This window comes from Carcharhinus amblyrhynchos, chromosome 18 (genome assembly GCF_965287045.1).
Source record: "Carcharhinus amblyrhynchos chromosome 18, sCarAmb.v2.hapA, whole genome shotgun sequence".
Classification (NCBI taxonomy): Eukaryota; Metazoa; Chordata; class Chondrichthyes; order Carcharhiniformes; family Carcharhinidae; genus Carcharhinus; species Carcharhinus amblyrhynchos.
In genome coordinates this window covers 30,410,548-30,437,119 of record NC_137341.1, presented here as the reverse complement: position 1 = coordinate 30,437,119, position 26,572 = coordinate 30,410,548, and the positions used below count along the sequence as shown (strand labels likewise).

The 26,572-nt window shown below is 43.7% G+C and overlaps 1 protein-coding gene across 2 annotated transcripts in view; it reads right to left on the bottom strand.

The window, feature by feature from the left end:
* Nucleotides 1-26,572, bottom strand: part of arhgdig (Rho GDP dissociation inhibitor (GDI) gamma) — a 66,505-nt gene that overhangs the window by 23,923 nt on the left and 16,010 nt on the right. The window contains exons 1-2 of one of the 2 annotated variants that reach the window (XM_080206106.1): nt 15,278-15,338; nt 14,152-14,328 (exon numbers count right to left, since the gene is read on the bottom strand). In XM_080206106.1, coding sequence (XP_080062232.1) covers nt 14,152-14,323 — 172 coding nt within the window. In that variant the 5' untranslated portion in view covers nt 14,324-14,328; nt 15,278-15,338. Of the gene's footprint in view, nt 1-14,151; nt 14,329-15,277; nt 15,339-26,572 lie in introns of those variants that run through there. The other variant, XM_080206105.1, reaches the window with a different exon arrangement.

Below are 26,572 nucleotides of genomic sequence, written 5' to 3'. Positions count from 1 at the left end.
GTGAAGGGACACCGGCCACTGAGGTATTATTTCAATCTTCATTTATGCTATTTTAGTTTTCTCCCTAAAGGTAACATCAAGACTTTATTCTATTCCTCCATTTTTCTCTTACTTTCCCAACTGTTAGTCTTAGAATTATCCAGATACCTTCCTGTGCAATCTCTATAATTGTTCTCTCAATCAGACACATTACAACTGCAGAAAATTGGTTTACACACCTATCCTAAGTTACTGCAGACCAAAGCACAGGCCGTTAATTGGAAGATCTCACAAGGAAATTCCCAGCAAATGACCTTTCCACAATGGGTGTGGTCGCTGCTAAACATTTTACTTCAGGAATATTACCAACCCATCCAACAAAATCACCAGTCGCTATGGGAATTAGCTCAGTGGAAAAGAAAAATCAAGCGGTGTATAAACCAAATTGCCTGTCCAGCCATTTAGATAAAGTTCAAGACGGATTTCATCCCCGGTATGTCCACATCCCATTCTAAAGTTGCTTCTAATGAGGCCCCTCTTTATTTGAGAACAAGCCTTAGGTACAGTAAGCAAGTTAATGTCTCTGAAGTGTTTAGACTTATGCCTGTCTTCTGTTTTGTAAAAGGAAATTATTACTATTAGGTTTAATGATGAGTAATGAATCCGAATTAGTCAACAATCCGCCAATAAAGAAGCATTCTGCAAAACAGTAAACACACTATGATTGAATTGCCATTGGATTTGGTAGGGAGGAGGAAATTGCCTGCCAAAATCTGAAATTTAAGCAAGGTAAACTTCAAAGAAATAAATGGACCACAGTAAACCGGGCTGAACTTTAATGAGTAAGCCTGCACAGAAATTGTGGCAAGTATTCAACCAGGTTTTTGACACAAAACACAAAAGTTCCACGTGTGTTGGTCAATCGATCAAAGGGGCAGCAGATAATTTCACGCTAAAAGACGTGGGGTTTATTTTGGGAAAAGGATAAAAACACAGCTAAGTGAGTGGTATGCTAACAAGACCTGTCTGTTTGAAAGCCTGCTTCCTTCCCACAATTCTGGGCCTAATTAGTGATTGTCATGCCTGGAGGCACTAAAACAGACACCTGCAGCTTTAGCACTCTACTCTGATTAGAAACAATTTTCATGAAACTGTACATGTTTCTGGGTAAAATGTTAAAAGAATGTTGGTGAAATCTTCATCAAGAGCTCCAGAATGTCTCCCCTCCTGATGTACACCAGAATGTCTCATCAAACACACCAGCAAATGAACAGTGAGAGTGAGCTTAAGTTAAAATTTATTTATTAATGTCATAAGTAGGCCTACATTAACACTGCAATGAAGCGACTGTGAAAATCCCCAAGTCACCACACCCTAGTGCCTGTTCAGATACACTGAGGGAGAATTTAGCATGGTCAATGCACCTAACCACCACGTTTTTCAGACTGAGAGGAAACTGGAGCACCTGCAGGAAAGCCACACACACAGAATGTGCAGACTCTGCACAGATAGTGACCCAAGCCTAGAATTGAACCCAGGTCTCTGGTGCTGTGAGGCAGCAGTGCTAACCACTGTGCTACCATGCTGCTATAATGTGGCATGGCTTTAAATAATGCAAGAAATCCTCAGAAACTCAGGAGTACTCATATAGAACATTTCATTAAAAATCATAACAACCGTGTTCATTCTCTTCCTCCAACCTGCATGCAAATTGGAGAGTCAGCAGCTCTGGAACAGATGTATCATCACCATTAAGAGTAATTTCCTCTGGGGTTATCCTGACTGTTGGCCATAATCTCAACAGTAGATCAGTAAAGATCCCATCCACGTGTCCTTCCACTTTCTACGAATATCCTGCTGAAACTTCAGCTGCTGCTCAGAAAATCCAAGGAAATTCCGGGTGCACCAGACTGTCAATCACCTCATCCTCTTTCTAATATTCCTCTAAAGGGCAAGATACTCGGAACCAGCTAGCATAGGGGTGGCACAGTGGCACAGCGGTTAGCACTGTTGCCTTACAGTGTCAGGTATCTGGGTTCAATTCCAGCTTTGAATGTCTGTGCGGAGTTTGCACATTCTCTACGTGTCTGTGTGGATTTCCCCTGGGTGCTCTGGTTCCCTGCCACAAATTTGCGGATTAGGTTGATTGGTCTTGCTAAATTGTCCCTCAGTGTCGGGGGACTAGCAGGGTAAGTACTTGGGAATACATGGGGTTGTTGTTAGTGCAGACTCGATGGGCTGAATGGCCTCCTTCTGCACTGTAGGGATTCAATGATTAGTGAGATCACACTTTGTGTATGATATATTTGGAGAAACCCCTTCAATCTTATTTAAGCATGAATGTTTGTAATTGTGTAATCATTTAATTAAACTTTGATGCCCCCAGCAGGAGTGACTAGAAGGAGCAGGAGGGAAAAGGCTGAGGAGAGAAAAATTACAGAAAAAATATCAATATAGCTGTGCATAAATTGTCATGTTTCTTGGATTTCAACAGTGGCTATACTTTAAAAATACTTCATTGGAGTGACAATGAAAAGCAAATATTTCTTCAGCAAAAAGTTGAATGGGAAAAGAATGGTTCCATTTCACAGGACTCTGGCATCAGTTCTGCAGAAGGAAAGATCTGTATCATTAACAACAGGCTCCATCTGAAGTGAAATGGAATAAGGTTCTAGTGAAGCAAATAAACAGGGCTGTAGGTAAGGCTTTATAACACTGGGTGAAGGACCTGGGAAATAAAAGGTATGAGATGAGAAGGAATAGGGGTAAGATAAGTGACCAGATGAAATTATAGAACATGATTATAAAATTAATGGCAAAAATGTGAGAGGACTGGTTCTTAAAACCAATTAAGTTTCTCTGCATAGCATCCAAAGTAAAATGGGATAACTGGAGGCAATTATTGCTAATGAGGCCAAGGATCATAACAAGCAGCAGCTATTGTTTCTTCATGAGCTGCTTTGAGAGTCAACCTGAACAAAGACAATTCTCAGGGCTTCCAAGATTTGACTGGGTCAAATTGGGACATAATAATCATAACGGCAAAGTTCTGCTGCCTGACTTAATCTAACAAGGTTACCCAAGGCTGCCTGCAAGTGGCCTAAAAAACTCAGGGTTTTTTTTCTGAAAATCCTGGTGTTGTGAGACTCCTTACTAAAAAAACTCAAGGCAGAGATTTCTCTCATTGTTACAGACTGCATTCAGCAAATGGAAGTGAACTGTAAATGATCAGCCACTATTTGTTAGAGCCTCATGATAACCTTCAGGAGAAGGTTCTTCTGAGGCACTCACAGGCATAGAGTTACAGCCAGCCCAGGTGAGATTCCCCGAATTTGTTGATCTGAGCGAGACCCCTCAATTTGTCACCATCTGCTGGGATAGTCCCCAAATTGTTATAAAACCATGTGAGGAGGGATGATTGGCTCCCTGTCTTTATTCAACCCACCCCCTGCTGGTAAAAAGTAAAGTTTATTTATTAGTCACAAGTAGGCTACATTAACACTGCAATGAAGTCACTGTGAAAATCCCCTAGTCGCCGCACTCCAGCGTCTGTTCAGGTACACTGAGGGAGAATGTAGCATGGCTAAAGCACCTAATCAGCATATCCTTTAGATGGTGGGAGGAAACCAGAGCACCCGGAGTAAATCCGAGCAGACATGGGGAGAATGTGCAGACTCCGCACAGACAGTGTCCCAAGCTGGGAATTGAACCCAAGTCCTTGGCGGTGTGAGGCAGCAGTGCTAACCACTGTGCGACCTTGCCACCCCTTTGTTGGTAGCAACAAGTTTTAATCTAACAAGGTTCCTTTGGATCTTTTTCTACACTCAATAGCTATGTTTGAAAAATTGCCAATTTAACCTGACTTTCTGAGTTAAACTAGAGTAAGTCTATTAATTATTAAAAAGATAAGGAGAAATGATAAAACACATGCATCTACATTCATATAGATTAGATGTAAGAATTGAGTCCATTAGTATGTAAATATGAATAAAATGGTACATAGAACAGTTCATACTTTGCATGGCACAGATGTTGGAGCATTGTGGCCATTACGAATTGATTGCAACACACGTACACACACATGAACACATGCTAACAAGCACAAACACGCACACAGACAGGCAGCAGGTAAGCCTTTTAGCCACCTTCTTTGAGGATTCCAAAAGTAAACTGGACTACACTAGTCAATCTAGACGATTACACTCAGGGTCTTTGAGGTGGGATAGTAATCAGTCTTTGGATTCTTGTCTGGAAACATGGGAGGGGTTCCATTGCCCCTTTGAGAAACATCCAACAGACATTCCTGTCAGTGGCCAACTGTACATTCTCAGCCATCTTCAGGGTTTGTATCCATTTTAAAATAAAGAACTAAGGTAAAGGAATTCAATAAGTTATGTTCTTTTCGACACCTTATTCCGTGCCTCCAAATTATACTCTTCCAAATCCTCATCTTCTTCAGAGCAAAGGAATAGAGGGTATTATGATTGGAAAATCTATTTCTTCAATCCAGAAGTGTAATTTGCAAAAAAAAACTGTCCAAAAGAGTCTTCAGGAACTGAATAAATGAAGAATTAACTTGCCAGTTAATATCATAATGTATGCTAAATTTCTGGGTGCTTGAGTCAAGGCATAAACGATCTCCAGTACTGCTGTACCCATTAGAGAGATACTACTATAAACCTTGTGTTGTTAATGGTTGTCAGGGAGGTTGGGCTGGGTGAGTAACAGGAACATTTTACATATCCATATATAGGCAGGATTTTCCAGTAGCATGTGCCCCAAGACCCAAAATTCCCACCACAGTTAACGGACCTTTAGCTGATCTGCCGAACTTTCTGTCCCACCCTTATGATTCCCACAGTGGGTTGAACAGAAAATCTTGCCTGTAGGCAAGCACTGCTGACTGGTGATCTGAATGAAATGTTACACTTAAATTTGGGGTAGGTTCCCAAAACATCACAACAAACAAACAAAAAAGTATCACATGCTTTTTGGACAATAAAAACTGGCCTTGTGACTAAATTTGACTCTTTGTTAACAGCGCTGGATAAACTGAACAGATAAGTTTCATAAGAGTGCTGAAAGTGGGTCGAATTAAAATATTAACATAGATTTGTTCAAACGATCCTTTGAGGAGAAATCAGTGTCAGATCATTTCGTCTCAAATTACATTTTCATATTCTGACAACCTATAGAATTGATGTTCTAAATAGGAATGACTGATTCTTTAAATTCAGCAAAGTAACTGCTCCCTCCACAATCTTCTTCCACTCCCTCTCTCCAGACTAGCCTGCTCCACTCTCTCTCTTCACACTATCCTGTTCCATTCTCTGTCTCCACAATCCTGCTCCATTCTCTTTCCCCCCACTACCCTGTTCCATTCTCTTTCCCCCCACTACCCTGTTCCATTCTCTTTCCCCCCACTACCCTGTTCCATTCTCTTTCTTCACACTACCCTGTTCCATTCTCTCCCTCTCTACACCACCCTGTTCCAGTCTCTCTCTCTGCACGATCCTATTCCAGTCTCTCTCTCTCTCTCCACATTATCCTGTCCCATTCTCTCTCTCATTAACCTGTTCCATTCTCTCCTTCTCCACACAATCCTGTTCTGCTGCCTCCCTTCATAACATCTTTTTCCATTCTCTCTCCCTCCAAGTTATCCTGTTCCATTCTCTCTCTCATTATTCTGTTCCATTCTGTCCCTCTCTACACAATCCTGTTCCCCTCTCCACACAATCCTGTTCCATTCTCTTTCTCTCTCCTTCTATACAATCCTGTTCTGCTCACTCACCACACAATCCTGTTCCATTCTCTTTCTCTCTCTCTCTGTACAATCCTGTTCTGCTCACTCACCACACAATCTTGTTCCTCTCTCTGTCTCTCTCCACTTGATCTTGTTCTACTCTCTCTCACTCTCCACACGATCCTGTTCCATTCTCTCTATCACTCTCCACAAAGCTCCCAACAAGTTTACAAGATGATCTTTCCAGACCCGTTATCCTTCCAGCTGTGATATGACTTGATTACTCAGTTTTATACTGTGATCATCAAACTGGACAGCCATTATTTCTTCTTGGCATTTTGACAAGAGATGTCAACATAAGCATATATTTATTATTGGATATTTCTCAATGGACTTCTTTGGACACATGTACATTCATAATGAAGGCTCTCAAGCAACCACAAGGGCCTCATCATGTCACCACTGTATCCATCGAGGGAGAATGCTCAGCAACCCTACTGGATTTGCCAGCAGCCTACCTGCATGGGTCCCTTATTCACAGGCACTCTGTGTCTGATAGAGTTATGCGGAATTGGGGAAGGGGTGAAGATGGGTGTCCTCTGAAAGGCAGCCTCCTGCCTTTGCTTCTGATCTCCCCAACCCCTCAGCCCCCACCCCCCTCCCTGCAACCTTCATCCTCGCCTCACTTACCTCAACCTACGATCAATGGCCGATTCCTCCTGTAGGTTTGGATGTAATACTAGCAGTGACCAGTGCTCTCAGTGGCGCTGGTACAGGAGAACTGCCATCCTCTGATTGCCTCACAGTTCAGAAGGGCAGGACTTTCACCATCCTCCCTGGATGGATATCAGTGGCAGCATAATGAGGGCCTTGTGATTGCTTGAGGGCCTTCATTACGAAAGTACACGTATCCAAGGAAGTCCATTGAGAAATATCCAATAATAAATGTATGTTTATGTTGATCTTTCTTGCCAAAATGCCAAGAATGAAATAATGACTGTCCAGTTTGATGATGAAGTGGGAGACCCAACATAACCAGCATTGTGTCTCTCAGAGAGAAGTGACTCCTACCTATCATCCTAAATTTCCATCACTGATATTAAATTCTATCTATTAAAACTATTAGTAACCACACAAATTCTGGTGGTGAATGGGATTACTGTTATTATTGGTATTGGTGGAGTCCAATTACTGCAGAGAATCTTTGATCCAATATCTCTCAACCCTTCATCCTTGGTTTGCATGAGTTACTTATCAATAATTTGTAAATAGACATGCAAAAAGAAAGCTGTAATGTTCCATTTGATATTGATCCAAACTGTAAGTACCTCAGTCTAAACAAGCAGAAAACAAAGGAGACAGATCAGGATATCTGAACAAGCAGAGAGTCACAAATTGAGCTTGATTTTAACATCATGTCATTGCGGTGAGATTCAAGTCAGACAATGCACAACAATGTAATATACCATATACAAAGGCAGTGTTCACATTATTTGAGGCTACACTTCTTTAAGCCATTTTATATTAAAACTAAATGGAACAAGATAACTGTCTGAAAACTGAGGGCCAAATTGTAACAAGTCTGAGGAGGCAGAAATCCCTTCATCAAAATCCCTTTATTGACGAACTCTAACAGCAGTACACAGGGTGCTAGCAGTTAATAGTTACTTTCAGGAGTGCCAGAAGTACTCTCTCCCAGTTCAGTACAAGGCAAAGACTTCCTGATTGGCCCATCAATTGACTCCTTAATCAGGGAGTTCATGAAGTCATTACACAAAGTTTGCTGACTTCTTTAAGCATGGGCCAAGATGGGGGTCTTTTGAGGTGAAGCAGCGGTTTAACCTATTTTTGGTGCAATTTTGGAGGATACTGCTTGACCTGATGCCCTCTGCTATCAGTAACCATGTGAATAGCAGTAAACAAGTTACTGATAAGAATTTCAATAATTACTTGAATTCATAAATTGTTCACTTGCTGCTGCAGCTTTGAAAAGAACTTTTCAAAATCTATGGGGGTAATCTTGAGGCCACTCCCACTGTCTGTGGGAATGTCACTGGGAGCTCAAGATCCAGAAGTCGCAGATCTCGCTGGCAAGAATGCGATTCTGGATCTTCCCTACTCCCCGTTGGCAGGGAATGAGTTTCATACCCATTACATTTAATATATTTGATAATGAATAACCTGCCCCCTCACCAGATAGTGACTCCCCCAACACTGTATATTTGGCACCATTTACAACAGGTCCACCTGGACATGAACCTGTCATGGATGTGTCTCCAGGGGCAGAAAAGTGAGTATAGCCCCCGGGGGAGAGGGACGTGGCCAGGGAGTGTCCACCAAATCCCCTTTGGCACAGGTTGGCACCATGTCACCCTGACAGTGCCAACCTGTGCCAAGGGGCGAACCCCAGCAGGAGCTTCACTGGAGTGGGGAAGTGGGGATTCATTTATTGGTGATGGTAGACCAGAGTGGACGGGGGAGACAGAGTTGCTGCCAATGGCTGTTTGCCAGAGAGAAGTAGGTGGGTGTTGGCTCTGACTGTGGGGGTGCAGGGTGGGAAGGGGCTGATGGTGGGTGGGGGAGAGGGTCAGAGTTGAATGCTGGCTCCAATGGGGTGGGTCTGAGGAGGTGAGCCTCTGAGGCCTCCATGATGGACTGGAGGGGGTGGGGGCTGGGGGGGTTTATTCTTGTTCTGATCAGGGTACCCTTTAAACATGGCACCCCAAACTTAGTGCAGCCGGGCTTTGCAGCCTGTTGAGGCCTCATCCTACATCCCTGCATGGCAGTGAGAAACACACCCAATTTTTTTTTTGCAGAGTGTCTTAAGATTTGGAGAGAAAATCAAATGATTTCTCTGGAGAGAAACATGCCGGTTTTATCGCCAGAAGCAACATTCGGCCATTTTTTGATAAGATTTTGCCCGCCAGCCAGAATTTCCTGGCTGTTCCCACTGACAGTAAGTGCCCGCTGTGGGTTTCACATTGGCAGGGGTGCATACAATGGGAAACCCCATTGATAGCAACAGGACCAGAAGATACTGCCACCAGCCAATGGCGGCCCACCTCTGTGAAACACACCACAAGAGGCATTGAAAATCCCACCCATCAGGAAACTTTCTGGATATATTGTCAAGGTTTCACCAACACTTCATCAACATTTATTCAGAAAATTCTCTGAGAACTGCACCTAGAAAGAGTAAGTCCTATGTTACTTTACCTTCTAAAAATCTTTATGAGAAAAGGAATGTTGGATCATGGGTTTCTTCCTAATAGTCTGCCTCGGTCTATAGAGGGATGAGAGGAGGACATGAAGACTGCAGAGGAGAGAAGGACAGGAAGGATAGGAAGACATGATGGGCTTCTCCCTCTGTGCAGATACAGGACATCTTTCATTCTTTGGATTTCCTCCATAAGGATCTCCAGGGCCATGTATGAGAGCTGTGTCTTCCTTGGACACTGAGCCATCCTGGAACTTACTGCTTACTTCAACCAGCACACTGCACATCTTCAGTGGAAGTGAAGACCATGTATACTGCTTCATGAAAATTGCTTCTGATCAGCACTGAGTGCCAAACGTTCTATACTGGTGCCTCCGGACTTGTTTAAACCCTGATAGTCATCAATGAACCCCAAAAAACTATGAACTTTTAAGCATCAGTTCAAGCCTAAGATGGGGTGCAATGCCTTAACTGACAGCTTGGATCTCATTTATCTGTCTCATAGGAACCATGAATTGGATTCAGTTGGATTTTGAATTTGGGTTTTGGAGCAAGGAAGGAATGGATTTGAGTTTCCCCGGTCCAATCCGAACATTGACTTTGTAACTTTAAGGATGGAGTAATTTTCTTTTTAAAAACAAGGATATATTATTAACACGGCACCCATTTAACACCTATTTATGCATTTTTATGACATAAATTGCTGAAATTGTTTGTCTACAATTCATAATTCTGTTTGAATGTAGCATTTTGGGAGCAACTTTGTTGTAAATTCACTCACTCCGTGAGGAAATTAGAGCTATAATGTGCTGGTCTTAAACTGCGTAATCATTTTGAAAAACCCAGAAAGCCATAAAATTCATTAAATAGAAATGTTGAATGTATTTTATGATAAAACTGTGCCATAATATCCGAGAAATAAATAGATGCATGGACTGAGATTTGACAGGACGGCTAAGATTTAAACTGCAGCTCTGGATCGAGCATTTATGGTCAGTATTACTCTCGCTTTAAACGTCTGGAATTTTGGGATACTGGTTAATATTTTCACAGACTCTCCATTTCACGGAAAAAAGAAAAGTGAAGGCAGAATGTTTTACTTTGGTTGCTATTAAGAGGATTTGAAATATGAGACTGCTTTCCTTTATTTTCTGTGCATACAGGTTGTTCCACACCCACCAGATTGAATGATTCGATGTATGAAACACATACTTTATATCAAATACCTTCTATAATTTCAGGTAGCAAACTAAAAGCTGTCGTGGAGCTTGACAGTGAGCTTAATGGTGAAAGAAATGAATAGCAACCTGTATTTATATAGGATGGCACAGTGGTTAGCACTGCTGCCTTGCAGTGCCAGGAGACCTGGGTTCAATTCCCAGCTTGGGTTGACTGTCAGTGTGCAGTCTGCAAGTTCTCCCCTGTGTCTGTGTGAGTTTCTTCCCACAATCTGGAAGACATGCTGGTTAGGTGCATTAGCCATGCTAAATTCTCTTTCAGTGCACCCAAACAGACCCCAGTGTGTGGTGACCAGGAGATTTTCCGAGTAACTTCATTGCGTTGTTAATGTAGCCTACTCGTGACACTAAGAAATAAATTTTAAGCCTTCAGTGTGCTTAAAACATCACCATGTGCTTCATAGGAAAGTTTACAATTTACCTCTGAGCCAGAAAAGGACATCTTGGACTGGTGACCGGAAACTTGGTGAAGGAAGTAGATTTTAAGGAGCGTCTTAAAGATAGAGCGACGTAGAGAAGTAAGATGTTTAAAGAGGGATTTCTTAGACTCTAGACCAGGGATGGGCAACCTTTGGCACGTGTGCCAAGGGTGGCATGTGAGATGATTTTGAGCAGCACTCACGTTGCTAGTCCAGTTGATGGGAGAAAAGGTTCTATGTCTAATATTTTGTCATTTACCGATCCCGAGAAGGTATGTTGCATTGATAAAAGAATTTTAATTGTAAATGCTCGTGTTCTTTTCATGACTGAGATATTTCAAAATTCCAATTTGCTGCTTTACATCAGTATCACATAATGTGGATCTGAGCACCGTGTTTGCAAATTCAGGGATTCATTTGACATAACCAAAGTTTAGGTCCTTATTCATTTCAGCCTTCTTGGACAGACACATTTAGACTTATTCAAAAGAAGGACCTTGCTGTTCCATTGTTAAAATGTTCAACAACATTTGAAGCGAAGCTTGGAAAATTCTTTCCTGATGAAGTGGAATTCCAGCCATCAAAGCTTAGAGATCTGGTGAGTGCATTTGAAGCTACTGAGAGAGACTGGGAGGCCTGTATGCTGATCCTGCTGAATGGCCCCACCAGTGAAGAAAGAAAATTGTGCTCACAAAGCTTTGGCCTCCTGGATCCACAGACCTGTGTGAACAGGTATTTTCACACATGCAGTCAGTCCTCTGTCACTTCCAGACCTGGTTAACAACTGATCACTCAGAACCCTGTGTGCAGCTTAAAGTATCCAAATACCCTGGAAAACTCAGCCAGGAAAAGCAAGCGTAAGGATCACGTTAAACTGGTAAGACCTTGCACTTTAGGTTAATTTTAAATGAAACCAAAAGGGAAAATGCTGGAAAATCTCAGCAGGTCTGGCAACATCTGTAAAGAGAGAAAAGAGCTGATATTTTGAGTCCAGATGACCCTTTGTCTAAGAAATGACCAAAGAAAGACCTCCCAGGCCCAATGACCTATGGTCATCTGGACATGAAATGTCAGTTCTTTCCTCTCCATACAGATGCTGCCAGGCCTGCTAAGATTTTCCAGCATTTTCTCTTTTGGTTTCAGATTCCAACATCCACAGTAATTTGCTTTCATTAATTTTAAATGAAGTTTCTTAAACATTTTATGAACCTTATTTACTTCGCACATACTAATAGATTAACTATATATAAAGGCCATATAAATGTTAAAGTGTATTACTGGCACACAAAGGGCAGGATTCCACCCCCCAGCTGTGTTTACTCCAGTGGCGGTAGAGGCTCTCCATTGGCTGCCAGCAGGATCTTCCAGTCCCGCCAATGTCCACAGCATTTTGTGTGGCTTGACAGATCCGCCACCGGGAACCTGCCATGGTCGGGGTAGGGGGGAGGGGTAGGGCAGGGGTGGGGGGAGGGGGAGGGGGAGGGGTAGGGCAGGGATGGGGGGTGGGAGGGCGGGGGGGTGGAGAGGGGTGAGGTGGGGGGAACGGTGGGGGTCACCTTCAGCAGGACTGGAAATTTCCTGATGGGTCGGACAATTTCATTCAAAACCTTCCATTAGTGTGAATTAATTTGAAGACTTGGCACACAACTCCTGAAAGGTTTCCCACTCCTGCTCCAGACAACTGAAGACACAAGCACCTAATGGTGGAAATAATAACAAGCACCGGAGTGTGGCGACTAGGGGAATTTCACAGTTACTTCATTGCAGTGTTAATGTAAGCCTTACTTGTGACTAATAAATAAACTTTAATGAAAATCATGGATACACAAGGTATCAGAATTGGAGGAACTCAGGATTTCCGGTGATCATTGGGCTGGAGGAAGTTACAAAGAGAGAGGGAGGGGTGAGGCCTGAATTACATCTAAGCGATTTAAAAATAAATATATAGTACAGAGCAAATTTTAAATTAAACTCAGGAGTCGCGACAGAAACTGGATTAGTAGAGATGTCAAATTTACATCCAATTCTCTTCCCCACACCTCATGGTGCACTAAGGCAGACTTTCATCTGTTTCCATAGCTAGTAATTCCTGGAACAGGTCATTTGTCTGTCACCAGGAGCTTACAAGGGTTGGCACAAGTATGGCTGAACAGGAGTCTCTCCCACTTTTACTACCAGAGGTTGGCATTTGGAAGGATTTGCAGGTTGACACTCAACCTGTTTGACCGCGTTATGAATGTTCCTACCTTGGCCATCAAGTCCTGGGATGGGACTCGAACCTGGAACCTCTGCCTCAGAGACAAGGATGTTTCCACTGAGCTACAAGACCTTCTACACCTTTAATAGTAGCTATCATTTCTTCATGGGGTGAATCTTTGTAGCTGTTTTCCTGATGACCTGCCAAAACGTTTGGGGCAGATGTAGATTTTTGATGAGTCTTCTACCAATGTTACAGTGGCTGTTCAGAAAAACTGCATGTAAATTCTATCGCTCAGGCACAGCCAGTGAGAAGGTGGGAAGACGTCAGATGAAAGGCTGTATTCTCCTTCCTACCTCCTGTTCTTAAAATGGATTCTGATCACCTAATTCCCTCTCCCCATTCTCTCTCTCCACTGCAAGCCTTAAACAAATCTTGTTAACTTCCCCCCCACCCACCCGCCCACTCCTAACCAGTTTATTAGGTGTAGATTATCCATCTGCTCAGTACATAAAAACTTATAAAACCAACAAAACTTCAACTGAAACAAAAACCTCGACTACCCACCCAAGGGATACCCTCTGCCCCACAACTACTCCCCCAAATGGGACTCCCCGACCACATCCTCTCTCAACTAAACCCCCCACAGTATTCCCCATCTTCCCCCCACTCCCTGCAGGAAAACCCTAGCCCCTCCCCTTGCAGGCCCCACCCCTTTGTAGGCCCCACCCCTATGGACGTGACCTGACACCCTTTCCCCTTGCAGGTCCAAATCCCCATCCCTGTTCCAATTACCCATCCCCCTGATTCTGGGACTCAAGGACTGCCATGCTTGATCTGAGTTGGAAGTTTGGGTGAGACAGGCACAGAAGAAATTTCACCTAAGTAAGTGGTCATGGAGTGGAAACCTGATACTGATTGCCACTCTGAGGAAGGTCCAGTCCCAGAGTTTTGGGAGTGCGAGGGAATGGGAGAGGGGGTCAGTGGCTTGGTAGGAAAGATTCCTGGTGTTCGGATGCTTTTGTTAATTGCTAATGAAATGTCTCCATCTGAAAACATGAAGCGACTTTCTCTCTTTTCAGATCCTGTACTTACATTTCCAGCAAATGCTATTTATAAATTCATGATTCCAGTTATTCTATTTGACTGAGGATATTTAATATTGAGTTGATTCCATACCCTTTTCTGCCTGTTCTACATCTTCTAGGCATAGTATCTGTTCTGTAAATGCCATTGTTTTTGCATACTAGTGCATTTAGTACTATCATTATTTCAAGGCTGTTTATAGACAGGAAATAAGACCACCATCCCTTTAACTGTCACATAACCTAGTACATAAATATCTGCTAAATACTAACCTAAGTCCAGAGGCCCACAGCCAAGAAGAGCTTGTTTGTATTTATTCAAACTCTCATCATCATTGTCCATCTCCTGAATTTCTTTAAGTGTCTTCTGTGCTGGTGCTTTGTAGTTTGAGTCAACTAAGGCATCTGCTTCGACAGGATATAGCTCTGCATCCTTGTCTGACATAATATCTGTGAAAGAAAAAGAGGAGATACATCAGCTGCAACTGTTGGTTTTGAATATATCTCTTGATAAATTGAATAAAAAATTCCAATGACATGTAGCGAAGCTATCATTCATAATATTAACATTTTCACAATGACGTGATGCTTGTTGATTTTAATTCTTAATTTCGTTTGCTGCTGAGATGCATATTGAACTGCTTTAAAAGGACTTTTTGAAAGAAAGTAAAGATGCGGGGCAGGCTCGAAGAGCTAGATGGCCTACTCCTGCTCCTATTTCTTATGTTCTTATGTTACTGAATTAAGATGGCTGCCACAGGTCACCTGATGCACCTGCTATCATAGGTTGGTCAATTTCTAGAAGTTTCTAATGTGGCTTACAATTAGGATATGCTTTAAAAGGATGTCCTATGGAATTTCACACCTTTTGATGTCAAAAAAAAAGACAAACTGAAACTGTAACTGGATTTCACCATTTACATTTCTATGCAGCTATTTTTCAGGCAGAGACAGATTGTCTACCAGGACAATAGCTATATCGAAGGTCTTCCTTCTAGCTCACCACAAGGAAGAATGGAATATATAGAAATTATGCCCAAGACATGAAAGAAACTAATTACCTAGACCGTAGCACAACAGCCAAGATCTATCCAGAGCTAATCAATTACCAAGTCACAATGGGCAGAGAGACCATGTGACCAAAATAACCATTTTGAAATGTATTTCTTTACAACACGCAAGCTGCTAAAATCAGTCCAGAAAAAATCTACCAGTGGAATAGTAACACCTTCTCTCTCCCTTGTTCTCAAATCTGAGACCCGATCTCTGATACCTTGTGGAAGCTGCCATAGCAAAAAAGAATTTAGATTGAAAAAGAAATCCTGGGTACAACTGGACCAACTTTTGGAGAAGATAGATTATGGTTTAAAAGAGACTGTTTCCAGAAAGTGCAACTTACATCAGCTTAAACTCCACTGGAATTGTAAGACCACTATGAAAAGAAACTGCATCAACCACAGGCAACAGTGAAGGGCTATGAACCCTCTTTTTTTTACGTTTTTTTCATCAAATTTTAAATTTGGCCAAAAATTAACCTTTTACTGTGTAACTTATAATTTTGCATGCATTTTTATGTGCATGTGTGTGGACATGGGTTTATATTTTAACTATCTTTATATCCTTATCTGGGTGTTTTTTTTAGCACAATAAACATTGACCTCTTTGTGTTTAAAATCAAAGTCACACTAACTTTTCTGCAATCAGCATACAAATGGTGACGTACAGACACTTAATTAATGCCTTCATCTTTATAAATTATAAAAAAAGAAACCCTGTTATAATCAATCGATGAGTGGGAAAGGAAGACTGACTGAGGACTGACAGGCTATGGTCCTCATTTGGTTGTAACAATACTTAAATTGTGTGTAAGGAATCATGAGTAGGTTCAACTATTTGAACTGATGATAATTTAAGAATTTGGCTAGATTGGAAATATGCACCACTGAAGAACAGGATGAAAGACTGAAGTCTGGCAAAATAAACCTGCTTCAGTTCTACAAAATGGCAAAACTGGTCTATTGCTGCAAGATTAAATAGCTCACTTGATCAGGAAATTATTTCAGCCTCCCCCTATCTGACAAGAATGTGGGATGTGATGGTTTAAAATAGCATTAAATGACATACTCTTCCAAACATTACTTCACTTCGGATGTGGACAACAGCATTTGTTGCCCATTGCTAATTTTCCTCGAACAGAGTGGCTTGCTAGGCCATTTCAGAGGGCAGTCGAGAGTCAACCATTTGCTGTGGATCTTAACTCACATGTAGGCCAGACAAGGTAAGGATGGCAGATTTCTTTCCCTAAAGGATGTTAGTGAACCAGATGGGTTTTTACAGCAATCAACGATAGTTTCATGATCACCATTACTGAAACTCCTTACCATGGTAAATTTGAACCCTTCTTCCTAGATTATTAGCCTGGGTTTATACATATAACTGGTGCAGTGACATCACCACTACTTCAATATCGCCCCCTACTGACTGTCCCAGCCACACTGAGTACTCGAGTCATTCGTGAATCACAGCAGCAAATCATAACAGGCAAGTGTAGACCAGGGCAGCTTTTTACGGCCTCGCTTGAGCGAGACTGGAAATTCCTGCCTGAGGTCAATGGACATTTCTGTTATCCACCTCTCGATCGCATCAATGCCGTGGTGGGTGGGGCAGTAGAATTCTGGTTGATGTGTTAATTTGTAGGATATTTATGCAAACATATCAATTGGTGTTGGGGAAAGTGTCATCTATAAGAAAATATCTTATTTCACTGTACTTGCAGTTTTAGAATGTATTTTATACAAAGTTATGCAATAGGATGCAGGGGCAAAATATTTTGGTTGCAAATTTAGGGATTAAAAAGTTAGCTGAATAAGAAAATCTACATGAAGATTTTAAAATTCATGCTTTTTGGAAAGAGCTAATTCTTTTTTTATTTGCGGGACATGGGCATTGCTGGCTGGCCAGCATTTATTGCCCATCCCTAGTTGCCCTTGAAACTGAGTGGCTTGCTAGGCCATTTCAGAGGGCAGTTGAAAATCAGCCACATTGCTGTAACTCTGAAGTAAGGTAAGGATGGCAGATTTTCCCTCCTTAAAGAACATTAATGAACCAGATGGGTTTTTCTGACATTCGACAATGGTTTAGCTGTCATCAGTAGATTCTTAATTCCAGATATTTTTATTGAATTCAAATTCCACCATCTGCCATGATGGGATTCAAACCCCAGTCCCCAAAACTGAGTTCTGGATTAATAGTCTAACAATAATACCACAAGGCCATCACCTCCCAATCATACCCTATTATGTTGGTTTGACCCCTAAAAATGTTTGTTTTGCAGTTTGACAGTGGCATCCACACTGAGAAAAATATTAAGAACATAAGAACATAAGAAATAGGAGCAGGAGTAGGCCATCTAGCCCTTCGAGCCTGCCCCGCCATTCAATAAGATCATGGCTGATCTGTTGTGGCTCAGTTCCACTTTCCCGCCCTCTCCCCATAACCCTTAATCCCCTCTCTTATCAAGAACCCATCAACCCGCTTCTTAAAAATATTTAGCGAGGCAGCCTCCACCACTTCAACGGGCAGAGAATTCCAGAGATTCACCACCCTTTGAGTGAAGAAGTTCCTCCTCAACTCCGTTCTAAACTGCCTCCCCTTTATCTTGAGGCTGTGCCCCCTAGTCCTACTGTCTTTTTTGAGCGGGAAGAGTCTCTCCACCTCTATCCTATCCATCCCATTCATCATCTTATATGTCTCAATGAGATCTCCCCTCATTCTTCTAAACTCTAACGAGTACAAGCCTAGTTTATTCAGCCTCTCCTCATAGCTCAATCCCCTCAACTCCGGTATCAGCCTAGTAAACCTCCTCTGCACTCCCTCCAGGGCCAAAATATCCTTGATCAGGTGCGGCGCCCAAAACTGCACACAGTACTCCAGCTGCGGCCTCACCAATGCCCTTTACAGCTGCAGCAAGACCTCCCTACTTTTATATTCAATCCCCCTCGCTATGAAGGCCAGCATCCCATTCGCCTTCCTGACCACCTGCTGCACCTGCAAGCTGGGTTTTTGTGACTCATGCACAAGGACCCCGAGGTCCCTCTGCACCGTCGCCTGCTGCAGTTTTTCGCCACGTAAGTAATAATCCTTCCTACCATTATTCCTACCAAAGTGGACCACCTCACACTTGCCAACATTAAATTCCATTTGCCATTTCCTGGCCCATTCGCCCAGCCTATCTAGATCCTTCTGCAGACTCTCCCCACCCTCCGCACAATTTGCCTTTCCCCCAATCTTGGTGTCATCAGCAAATTTCGACACCCTGCACTCGGTTCCCTCCTCCAGATCATCTATATAAATGGTAAATAGCTGAGGCCCCAGCACCGACCCCTGGGGCACCCCACTAGTCACCAACCGCCAATCCGAATAGCACCCATTGACCCCCACTCTCTGCCTCCTATTTGACAACCAATCCTCTATCCACGCTAACACCCTACCCCCAACTCCATGTCCCCTGACCTTCTGCAATAACCTCTTGTGAGGTACCTTGTCAAACGCCTTCTGAAAATCCAGAAAGACCACATCCACCGGCTCTCCTCTATCCACTGCCCTAGACACATCCTCATAGAACTCCAGTAAATTTGTCAGACACGACTTCCCTTTAATGAAACCGTGCTGCGTCTGCTCTATCAAGCAATTCCCTTCAAGATGCCTCGCAATTTCCTCCTTAATGATGGATTCTAACATTTTACCTACCACAGACGTTAAACTAACCGGCCTATAATTCCCCGCCTTTTGCCTGGCACCCTTCTTAAACAACGGCGTAACATTAGCCGTTTTCCAATCTTCCGGCACTTCCCCGGAATCCAGCGACGTCTGGAAAATAACCACCAAGGCATCCACTATCACCTCCGCCATTTCTTTCAGAACCCTCGGATGCATTCCATCCGGTCCTGGCGACTTGTCCACAATCAGCCCCTCCAGTCTGTCGAGCACCACCTCTCTCGTAACAGTAATGTCATTAAGACCCTCCATTCCTACCACCTTTCCATCGCTAACACCCGGCAAATTATTCACGTCCTCCTCCGTGAAGACAGAAACAAAAAAGTTATTCAAGACCTTAGCCATATCCCCATCCCCTACCACTAGCTCCCCTTTCTCATCCTCTAAAGGACCAACGTTCATCCTAGCCAGCCTCTTTCTTTTTATATATTTATAAAAACTCTTGCTATCCTTTTTTATATTAAGTGCTAGCCCAGCCTCATAGCTTCTCCTACCCTCCTTTATCAACTTCTTTGTCAATCTTTGTTGACATTTAAACCTTTCCCAATCCTCTTCTCGCCCACTGCTCTTAGCTACTCTAAATTCCTCCGCTTTTAATTTAACACTTTCCTTCACCTCCTTCGTTATCCACGGCTTATTACCTCTCTTCCTACTGTCCTTTTTAACCATTGGAATAAATTTCTGCTGAGCACCAAGAAAGATCTCCTTAAAGATCCTCCACTGCTCCTCAGCAGACCTACCTTCCAACGCACTCCCCCAGTCCACATTCGCCAATTCTTCTCTCATCCTACCATACTCCCCTCTATTCAAACAAAGGACGCGTGTCCGGGAACCCACTTTCTCCTCCTCCATCTGCACCAGAAACTCCACCATACAATGATCACTCTCTCCAAGAGGATCCTTCACCACAAGGTCCCTAATTCTACCCGCCTCATTACATAGCACCAGATCCAAGATAGCTCGCTCCCTCGTCGGCTCCAACACACACTGTTCAAGGAAATTATCCCTGCAGCATTCCAAGAACTCCTCCTCGAGCCCACCTCGTCCAACATGGGTCTACCAATCAATATGCAGATTGAAATCTCCCATAACTACTGCCGTCCCATTCCTGCACGCCGCACTTATTTGCGTGTTAACAGCCCGCCCCACCTCCAGATCATTATTCGGGGGCCTACAGACGACACCCACCAGCGTCTTCCTCCCTTTGCTGTTCCTAATCTCCACCCACAACGATTCCACGTTCTGCTCTTTGGCTCCGATATCATCCCTTGCTACCACCTTGATACTATCCTTAATCAGCAGAGCTACGCCACCCCCTCTTTCCTCCTGCCTATCCTTCCTAAACACTTGATAGCCCTGTACATTGCTACTTTTGAATGGATATATTAATATTTTATAGGAACAAACAGCAATTGTCCCTGGCTGGCTACTTACATCTATCAAAAACAGAGGCTCAATGACTCTCATCTCCAGTGCCAACAACGCATCCTTGGCATCATATGAAAAGATAATGAGACAATACTTTCTAGGGCAAACATGCCAAGAATGCTAGTCAAGCAATGAAGGCTTGGGCACGTGCACAAGCTGGAACATGGATGAATCTCTGAGGAGTATATATTTTAATGCAAGGAGTATAGTGAATAAGGTAGATGAGCTTAGGGCGTGGATAGCTGTTTGGGATTGTGATGTGGTGGCCATTACGGAGACTTGGATGTCTCAGGGACAGGACTGGGTACTTCAGGTGCCAGGCTTCAGGTGCTTCAGGAAGGACAGGGAGGGTGGCAGAAGGGGTGGTGGCGTGGCACTGTTGATCAGGGATAGTGTCATGGCTACAGAGAAAGAGGATGTCGTGGAGGGATTGTCTACAGAATCTCTGTGGGTGGAAGTTAGGAACAGCAAAGGGTCAAAAACTTTGCTGGGTGTAATCTATAGGCCGCCCAATAGTGACAGGGAAGTTGAAGTGCAAATAGGGAAACAGATTCTGGAGAGATGTTTTAATAACAGAGTTGTCGTGATGGGAGACTTCAATTTCCCAAACATCGACTGGAATATCCCTAGGGTAAGGGGTATAGATGGGGAGGAGTTTGTTAGGTGTGTTCAGGAGGGTTTCCTGACGCAGTATGTGGACAAGCCTACGAGGGGAGAGGCTGTACTTGACCTGGTACTGGCGAATGAACCAGGGCAGGTGATGGATCTTTCGGTAGGAGAGCATCTTGGAAATGGTGACCATAATTCTATCTCCTTCACAATTGCGTTGGAACGAGATAGGATCAGGCAGGCTAGGAAGGTGTTTGTCTGGGGTAAGGGGAGATACGAAGAAGTCAGGAAGTTACTTGGACAAATAAACTGGAAGGAGGCGTTCTTAGGGAAAAGTACCGAAGGAAGGTGGCAGATATTCAAGGAATGTGTGTCTGGAGCTCTGAATGACAACGTTCCGATGAGACGAGGGGGTTTTGGTGGGTCGAGGGAACCGTGGTGCACAAAGGATGTGTTGAACCTAGTCAGGAAGAAAAGGAAGGTGTACAAGAGGTTCAGGGAATTAGGAGATGTTAAAGATCTTGAGGAGTATAAGGACTGTAGGAGAGAACTTAAAAGGGAAATTAGGAGAGCCAGAAGGGGTCATGAGAAGACCTTGGCGAGTAAGATTAAGGAGAATCCCAAGGCCTTCTATAAATATGTGAAAGGTAAAAGGATAAGAAGAGAAGGGATAGGACCGATAAAAGGTGAGGGGGGAAAGGTTTGTGTGGAACCAGAAGAAATGGCGGAGGTGCTTAACGAGTACTTCGCCTCAGTATTCACGGTGGAAGCCGATCTGGGAGATTTTGTTATGGATTTGCAGCAGATGGAAAGGATTGAGTACGTGAATATTAAGGAGGAGGATGTGTTGGAACTTTTGAATTCTATCAAGGTAGATAAGTCGCCGGGACCAGATGGGATGTACCCCAGGATACTGTGGGAGGCGAGGGAAGAGATTGCAGAGCCCCTGGCGATGATCTTTGCGTCGTCAATGGAGACGGGAGAGGTTCCAGAGGATTGGAGGATTGCGGATGTAGTTCCTATTTTTAAGAAAGGGAACAGAGATAGCCCGGGAAATTACCGACCGGTGAGTCTGACCTCAGTGGTTGGTAAGCTGATGGAGAGGCTTCTGAGGGACAAGATTTACGAACATTTGGAGAGGTTTGACATGATCAGGAATAGTCAGCATGGATTTGTCAAGGGCAGGTCGTGCCTTACAAGCCTAGTTGAGTTCTTCGATAATGTGACTGAACACATTGACGAAGGAAGTGCCGTGGACGTAGTGTACATGGACTTCAGCAAGGCGTTTGATAAGGTCCCCCATGCAAGACTTCTTGAGAAGGTGAGAGGGCATGGGATCCAAGGGCCTTTGGCCTTGTGGATCCAGAACTGGCTTGCCTGCAGAAGGCAGAGAGTGGTTGTGGATGGGGCTTTTTCTGAATGGAGGTCAGTCACCAGCGGAGTGCCTCAAGGATCTGTTCTGGGACCCTTGTTGTTTGTCATTTTCATAAATGACCTGGATGAGGAAGTGGAGGGATGGGTAAGTAAGTTCGCTGATGACACGAAGGTCGGTGGTGTTGTGGATGATCTGGAAGGATGGCAAAAGTTGCAGCAGGACATAGATAGGATGCAGGACTGGGCGGAGAAGTGGCAGATGGACTTCAACGCGGATAAATGTGTTGTCGTCCATTTTGGCAGAACCAACGGGATGAACGAGTACACTATTAAGGGCAGAAGTCTGAGTAGTGTTGAGGAGCAGAAGGATCTTGGGGTCCGGGTCCACAGGACTCTTAAATCGGCCTCGCAGGTGGAGGAGGTGGTCAAGAAGGCGTATGGTGTACTGGCCTTCATTAATCGAGGGATGGAGTTTAGGAGTCGGGAGGTAATGCTGGAACTTTATAAGACCCTTGTCAGGCCTCATTTGGAGTATTGTGCGCAGTTCTGGTCGCCTCACTATAGGAAAGATGTGGAAGCTATTGAAAGGGTGCAGAGGAGATTTACAAGGATGTTGCCTGGACTGGGAGGCATGCCTTATGAAGTTAGGTTGAGGGAGCTGGGACTCTTTTCCCTGGAGAGACGAAGGTTGAGAGGCGACCTGATAGAAGTTTACAAAATGTTGAGAGGAATAGATAGGGTGGACTCTCAGAGGCTATTTCCCCGGTTTGAAATGGTCGCTACGAGAGGACACAGATTTAAGGTGCGGGGAGGGAGGTTCAGAAGTGATGTTAGGGGTAAGTTTTTCACTCAGAGGGTGGTGAGTGAATGGAATCGGCTGCCGTCAGTGGTGGTGGAGGCGAACTCGCTGGGGTCTTTTAAAAGACTTCTGGATGAGTATATGGGGTTTAATGAGATTGAGGGTTATAGATAGGTCTGTAGGTTGGTAGGTGATGTGGTCGGCGCAACTTGTGGGCCGAAGGGCCTGTTTGTGCTGTAGTGTTCTATGTTCTATGTTCTATGATATGTTACACAGGGAGGCAGTCTGTGCAAGGGCACCAGGTTCCTGATATAATAATGCTTCTAAAATAGACATGAAAGCCCTCAACATTAATGATGGCAAGTTGGAAACTCTAGCTGACATTGATGCAAATGGTGACGCCAGCTGTTGGTAGGAGTTCACTACTACATTGACATGTAGTTTCAGAAGCTCCGAAGGTGGAAGCAGAGATCATCCCACACAACTAACAAGGAACAACTTCATGTGTGGCAGTTGCCTTTTCAGAATTAGCTTGCTCATCCATCAAAGGAAGAATAGTAGATTATCTCAACTGACCTCACCAAGCATCTGAGGCTACATTCCCAGCTTCTCTTACAGATGAAACGAAGGCAGCCATATGGGCAGAAAGAATTCCACAAAATTAACTAATAACATCTTCATTATTGTATAATGTTTGGAAGCCAGGAAGCTTACAAAGTGTCTAACATTGGCCTGCTTACAGATTGGATTTCTAAATTATTACATGTTGGGTGGACATTGTGGTCAGCAGTGAAGAAATGGCACTTGTCACTGACGTCAAAGAACTCTGTGTTGTGGATTTCCCCTTTCCTGCTGGTGGCTTAAAACTGGAACAAAGTCAAGGGAATTTCCAAGCATCCAGCAGCTGTGATGTCAACAAGCAGGATAAGTAACTAATCATATTGAACTATCCCCTCAGACAGCAAACCAGGAAGTTAAGAGTACTCATTGTCCTTCACCTTTCATCTCCAATTTCAGGTAGCAAAAATCAAAGCTTATGATTGGATTGAGATATAACTTAAACTGTTTTGCTTTAAAAAATTGTGGACTTGTTTTATAATAGAGAAATCTGACATTTCACAAACATAAAATTAGCTTGTCAGGATGTAATGATGCACTTTCACATCATCTATGAACACAGAAAGGATTTATTAATAAGAGACCCGCAGCCTTCCTTGGCATCCGATGTGTCTCTGGCCTAAGAGACGGCTCCACCCCCTGAGGCGATTCCCCACTCTGAGTCCCAATTGGTCATGCAAGCCAAGTGACCCTTACTCTGCTGTGTTGCCCTTAAAGGGACAGTCACCACAAAGGACCAGTGAGGATATTTAACAGTAATGATGAATTTAGTCCACTATTAAAATATCTAATTTGACAAGGTATAACATTTTCAAGGGCTTTGATCCCAAGAGACTGACAGCACGAAAGTGGAACATTGCCTAAGGATTGCAGTCTGGGGGTCTCGCAGCACACTCACAAGCAGAGGACTAAGGATCATTTACATCATCACTGCATTTCCACGTTATTCTACATTTCTGTAAGCTTTGGTGGAGTAATAGCAGCGAATGCTGACAGATTTTGTTTCTTTAACACCATAAAATCCAGACTATTATATCCAAGTTATTGGAGGGTATTCATCCATCCTTCCCAATATTTGCAGACTCCCAGGAATGTGGCAATGCAGTTACTAAGGGAAAAGGGAATTTCTATCTAAATGGCTTGTAACTTCATTTGGCAAAGCCACCATTCCTAATAAATTATTATCAAAGTCAAGGCACTGCTAGGAAGATTCTTGATTGGAGCACAGGAATACTAAAGCAGAGGTTCAGATACCTGGAGAGGTAACGGAGATGCTGTCCAATATGACCCACATTCAGTTGGAAATCGGTTAGTATGGGGGAGTGAGATCAGAGGCTGAAGCCAGGACACGGAGGGCTTCTCCCTTCACACAACCCAATCTGCCCACCCACATTACAAATCCCCTTTAAGTGAACACCTTGGAGGTGCTGCCGTGGCAGCACTGTTACATCTGAGTCGAAACATTTCTGCGTTCAATCTCCATTCCAGAGATATGAATGAACACATTCAGTAATTCAGACTGGCACTTCTGTGCAGCACCACAAGAGTGCAGCACTGTCAGAGATGCTGCTGTGTTTCTGATGAAATGTTAAAAGGTTTCAAATAAAAGCAGAAGATGCTGGAAAAACTCAGCAGATCTGGCAACATCTGTGGAGAGAGAAGCAGAGTCACAGTTTTGAGCCCATATGAATTTTCTTCAGAGGTAAATAGAGGCAGAAATGCAATGGATTTTAACTGCAAAAGGGGTTGGAGCAAGTGGAGCAAAATAGAAGGTCAGGAAGAGGTGGGAGCTAAGGAGAGAATTGACAAAGATGAAATGGAGCACAAAACAAAGGGAATATGAATGGTGGTGTTAAAGACTAAAGAAGGTGCTGACAGTGGCATAAAGGTGAAACGCAGAATGTGTTAATGGCAGAAAAGGATCAGCACCCTGAAAGTGACAGATGGCTCAGTGGATGGCTGGAAGGGGGCGGGGGTAGGAGGGGGGGTGACAGATGGCCCAGTGGGTGGTGAGGACTGGGGGGAGGGTTTGGGGAAAAATTGATTTTAAAAAGGGTCAGGATGGTGGAGAATGTTCATGATCAAAAGCTGTGGACTCAATATTAAGTCCAGAAGGATGTAAAGTGCTTCATCAGGAGATGAGGTGCTGCTTGATCAGTTTGCTTTACTGGAACATTGCAGCAGGCCAAGGATGGACAACAGGGAAAGATGCTGAGTTGAAATGATAAGCAACAGAAGGGTGGGTGTCATGCTTATGGACTGAGCAAAGATGTTCTACAAAGCGGTCAGCTAGTCTGCGTTTAGTCTCCTCAATGTTAAGGTGATCGCATTGGGAGCAGCAAAAATAGTAGACCCAAGGGCAGCACGGTAGCACAGTGGTTAACACTGCTGCCTCACTGTGCCAGGGACCTGAGTTCAATTCCAACCTTGGGTGATTGTCTGTGTGGAGTGTGCATGTTCTCCTTCTGTCTGCATGGGTTTCCTCCAGCTGCTCTAGTTTCCTCCCACAGTCTAAAAATGTGAAGGCTAGGTGGGCTGGCCATGCTAAATTGACCGTTGGTGTCTGTCCCAACATGTGTAGGTTAAGGAGGATAACTATGTGGGATTATGAAGATAGAGTGGGAGGTGGGCCTGAGTGGGATGCCCTGTCACAGAGTTGGTACAGACTTGATGAGCCAAATGTTCTGCACTGTGGGGATTCTATTAAATTGTAAGAGGGGCAAGACCTGCTTTATCTGAAAGGTGTTTGGGACGTTGAACAGTGAGAGGGAGGAGGTAAAGGGGAAGGTGTTGCACCTTCTGTGATTGCACGAAAAGATGCCATGGGAAGCAGATGGGAAGTTAAGGGTTATGAATGAGTGGACCAGGGTGTCACAGAATGAATAGTCCTTATGGAGTGGTTATGTGGGAGGGTGATGGAAAGAAGGATTTGTTGTGGCAGCATGTTGGAATTGACAGTAGCAGTGCTTCGCTTGAATCTCCTGCGAAATAAGAAAGGGGAAATCACTTTGATAGCGTTGTACTATAGGCCCCCAAGTAGTCAGCGGGAAATTGAGGAGCAAATATGTAAGGAGATTACAGATAGCTCCA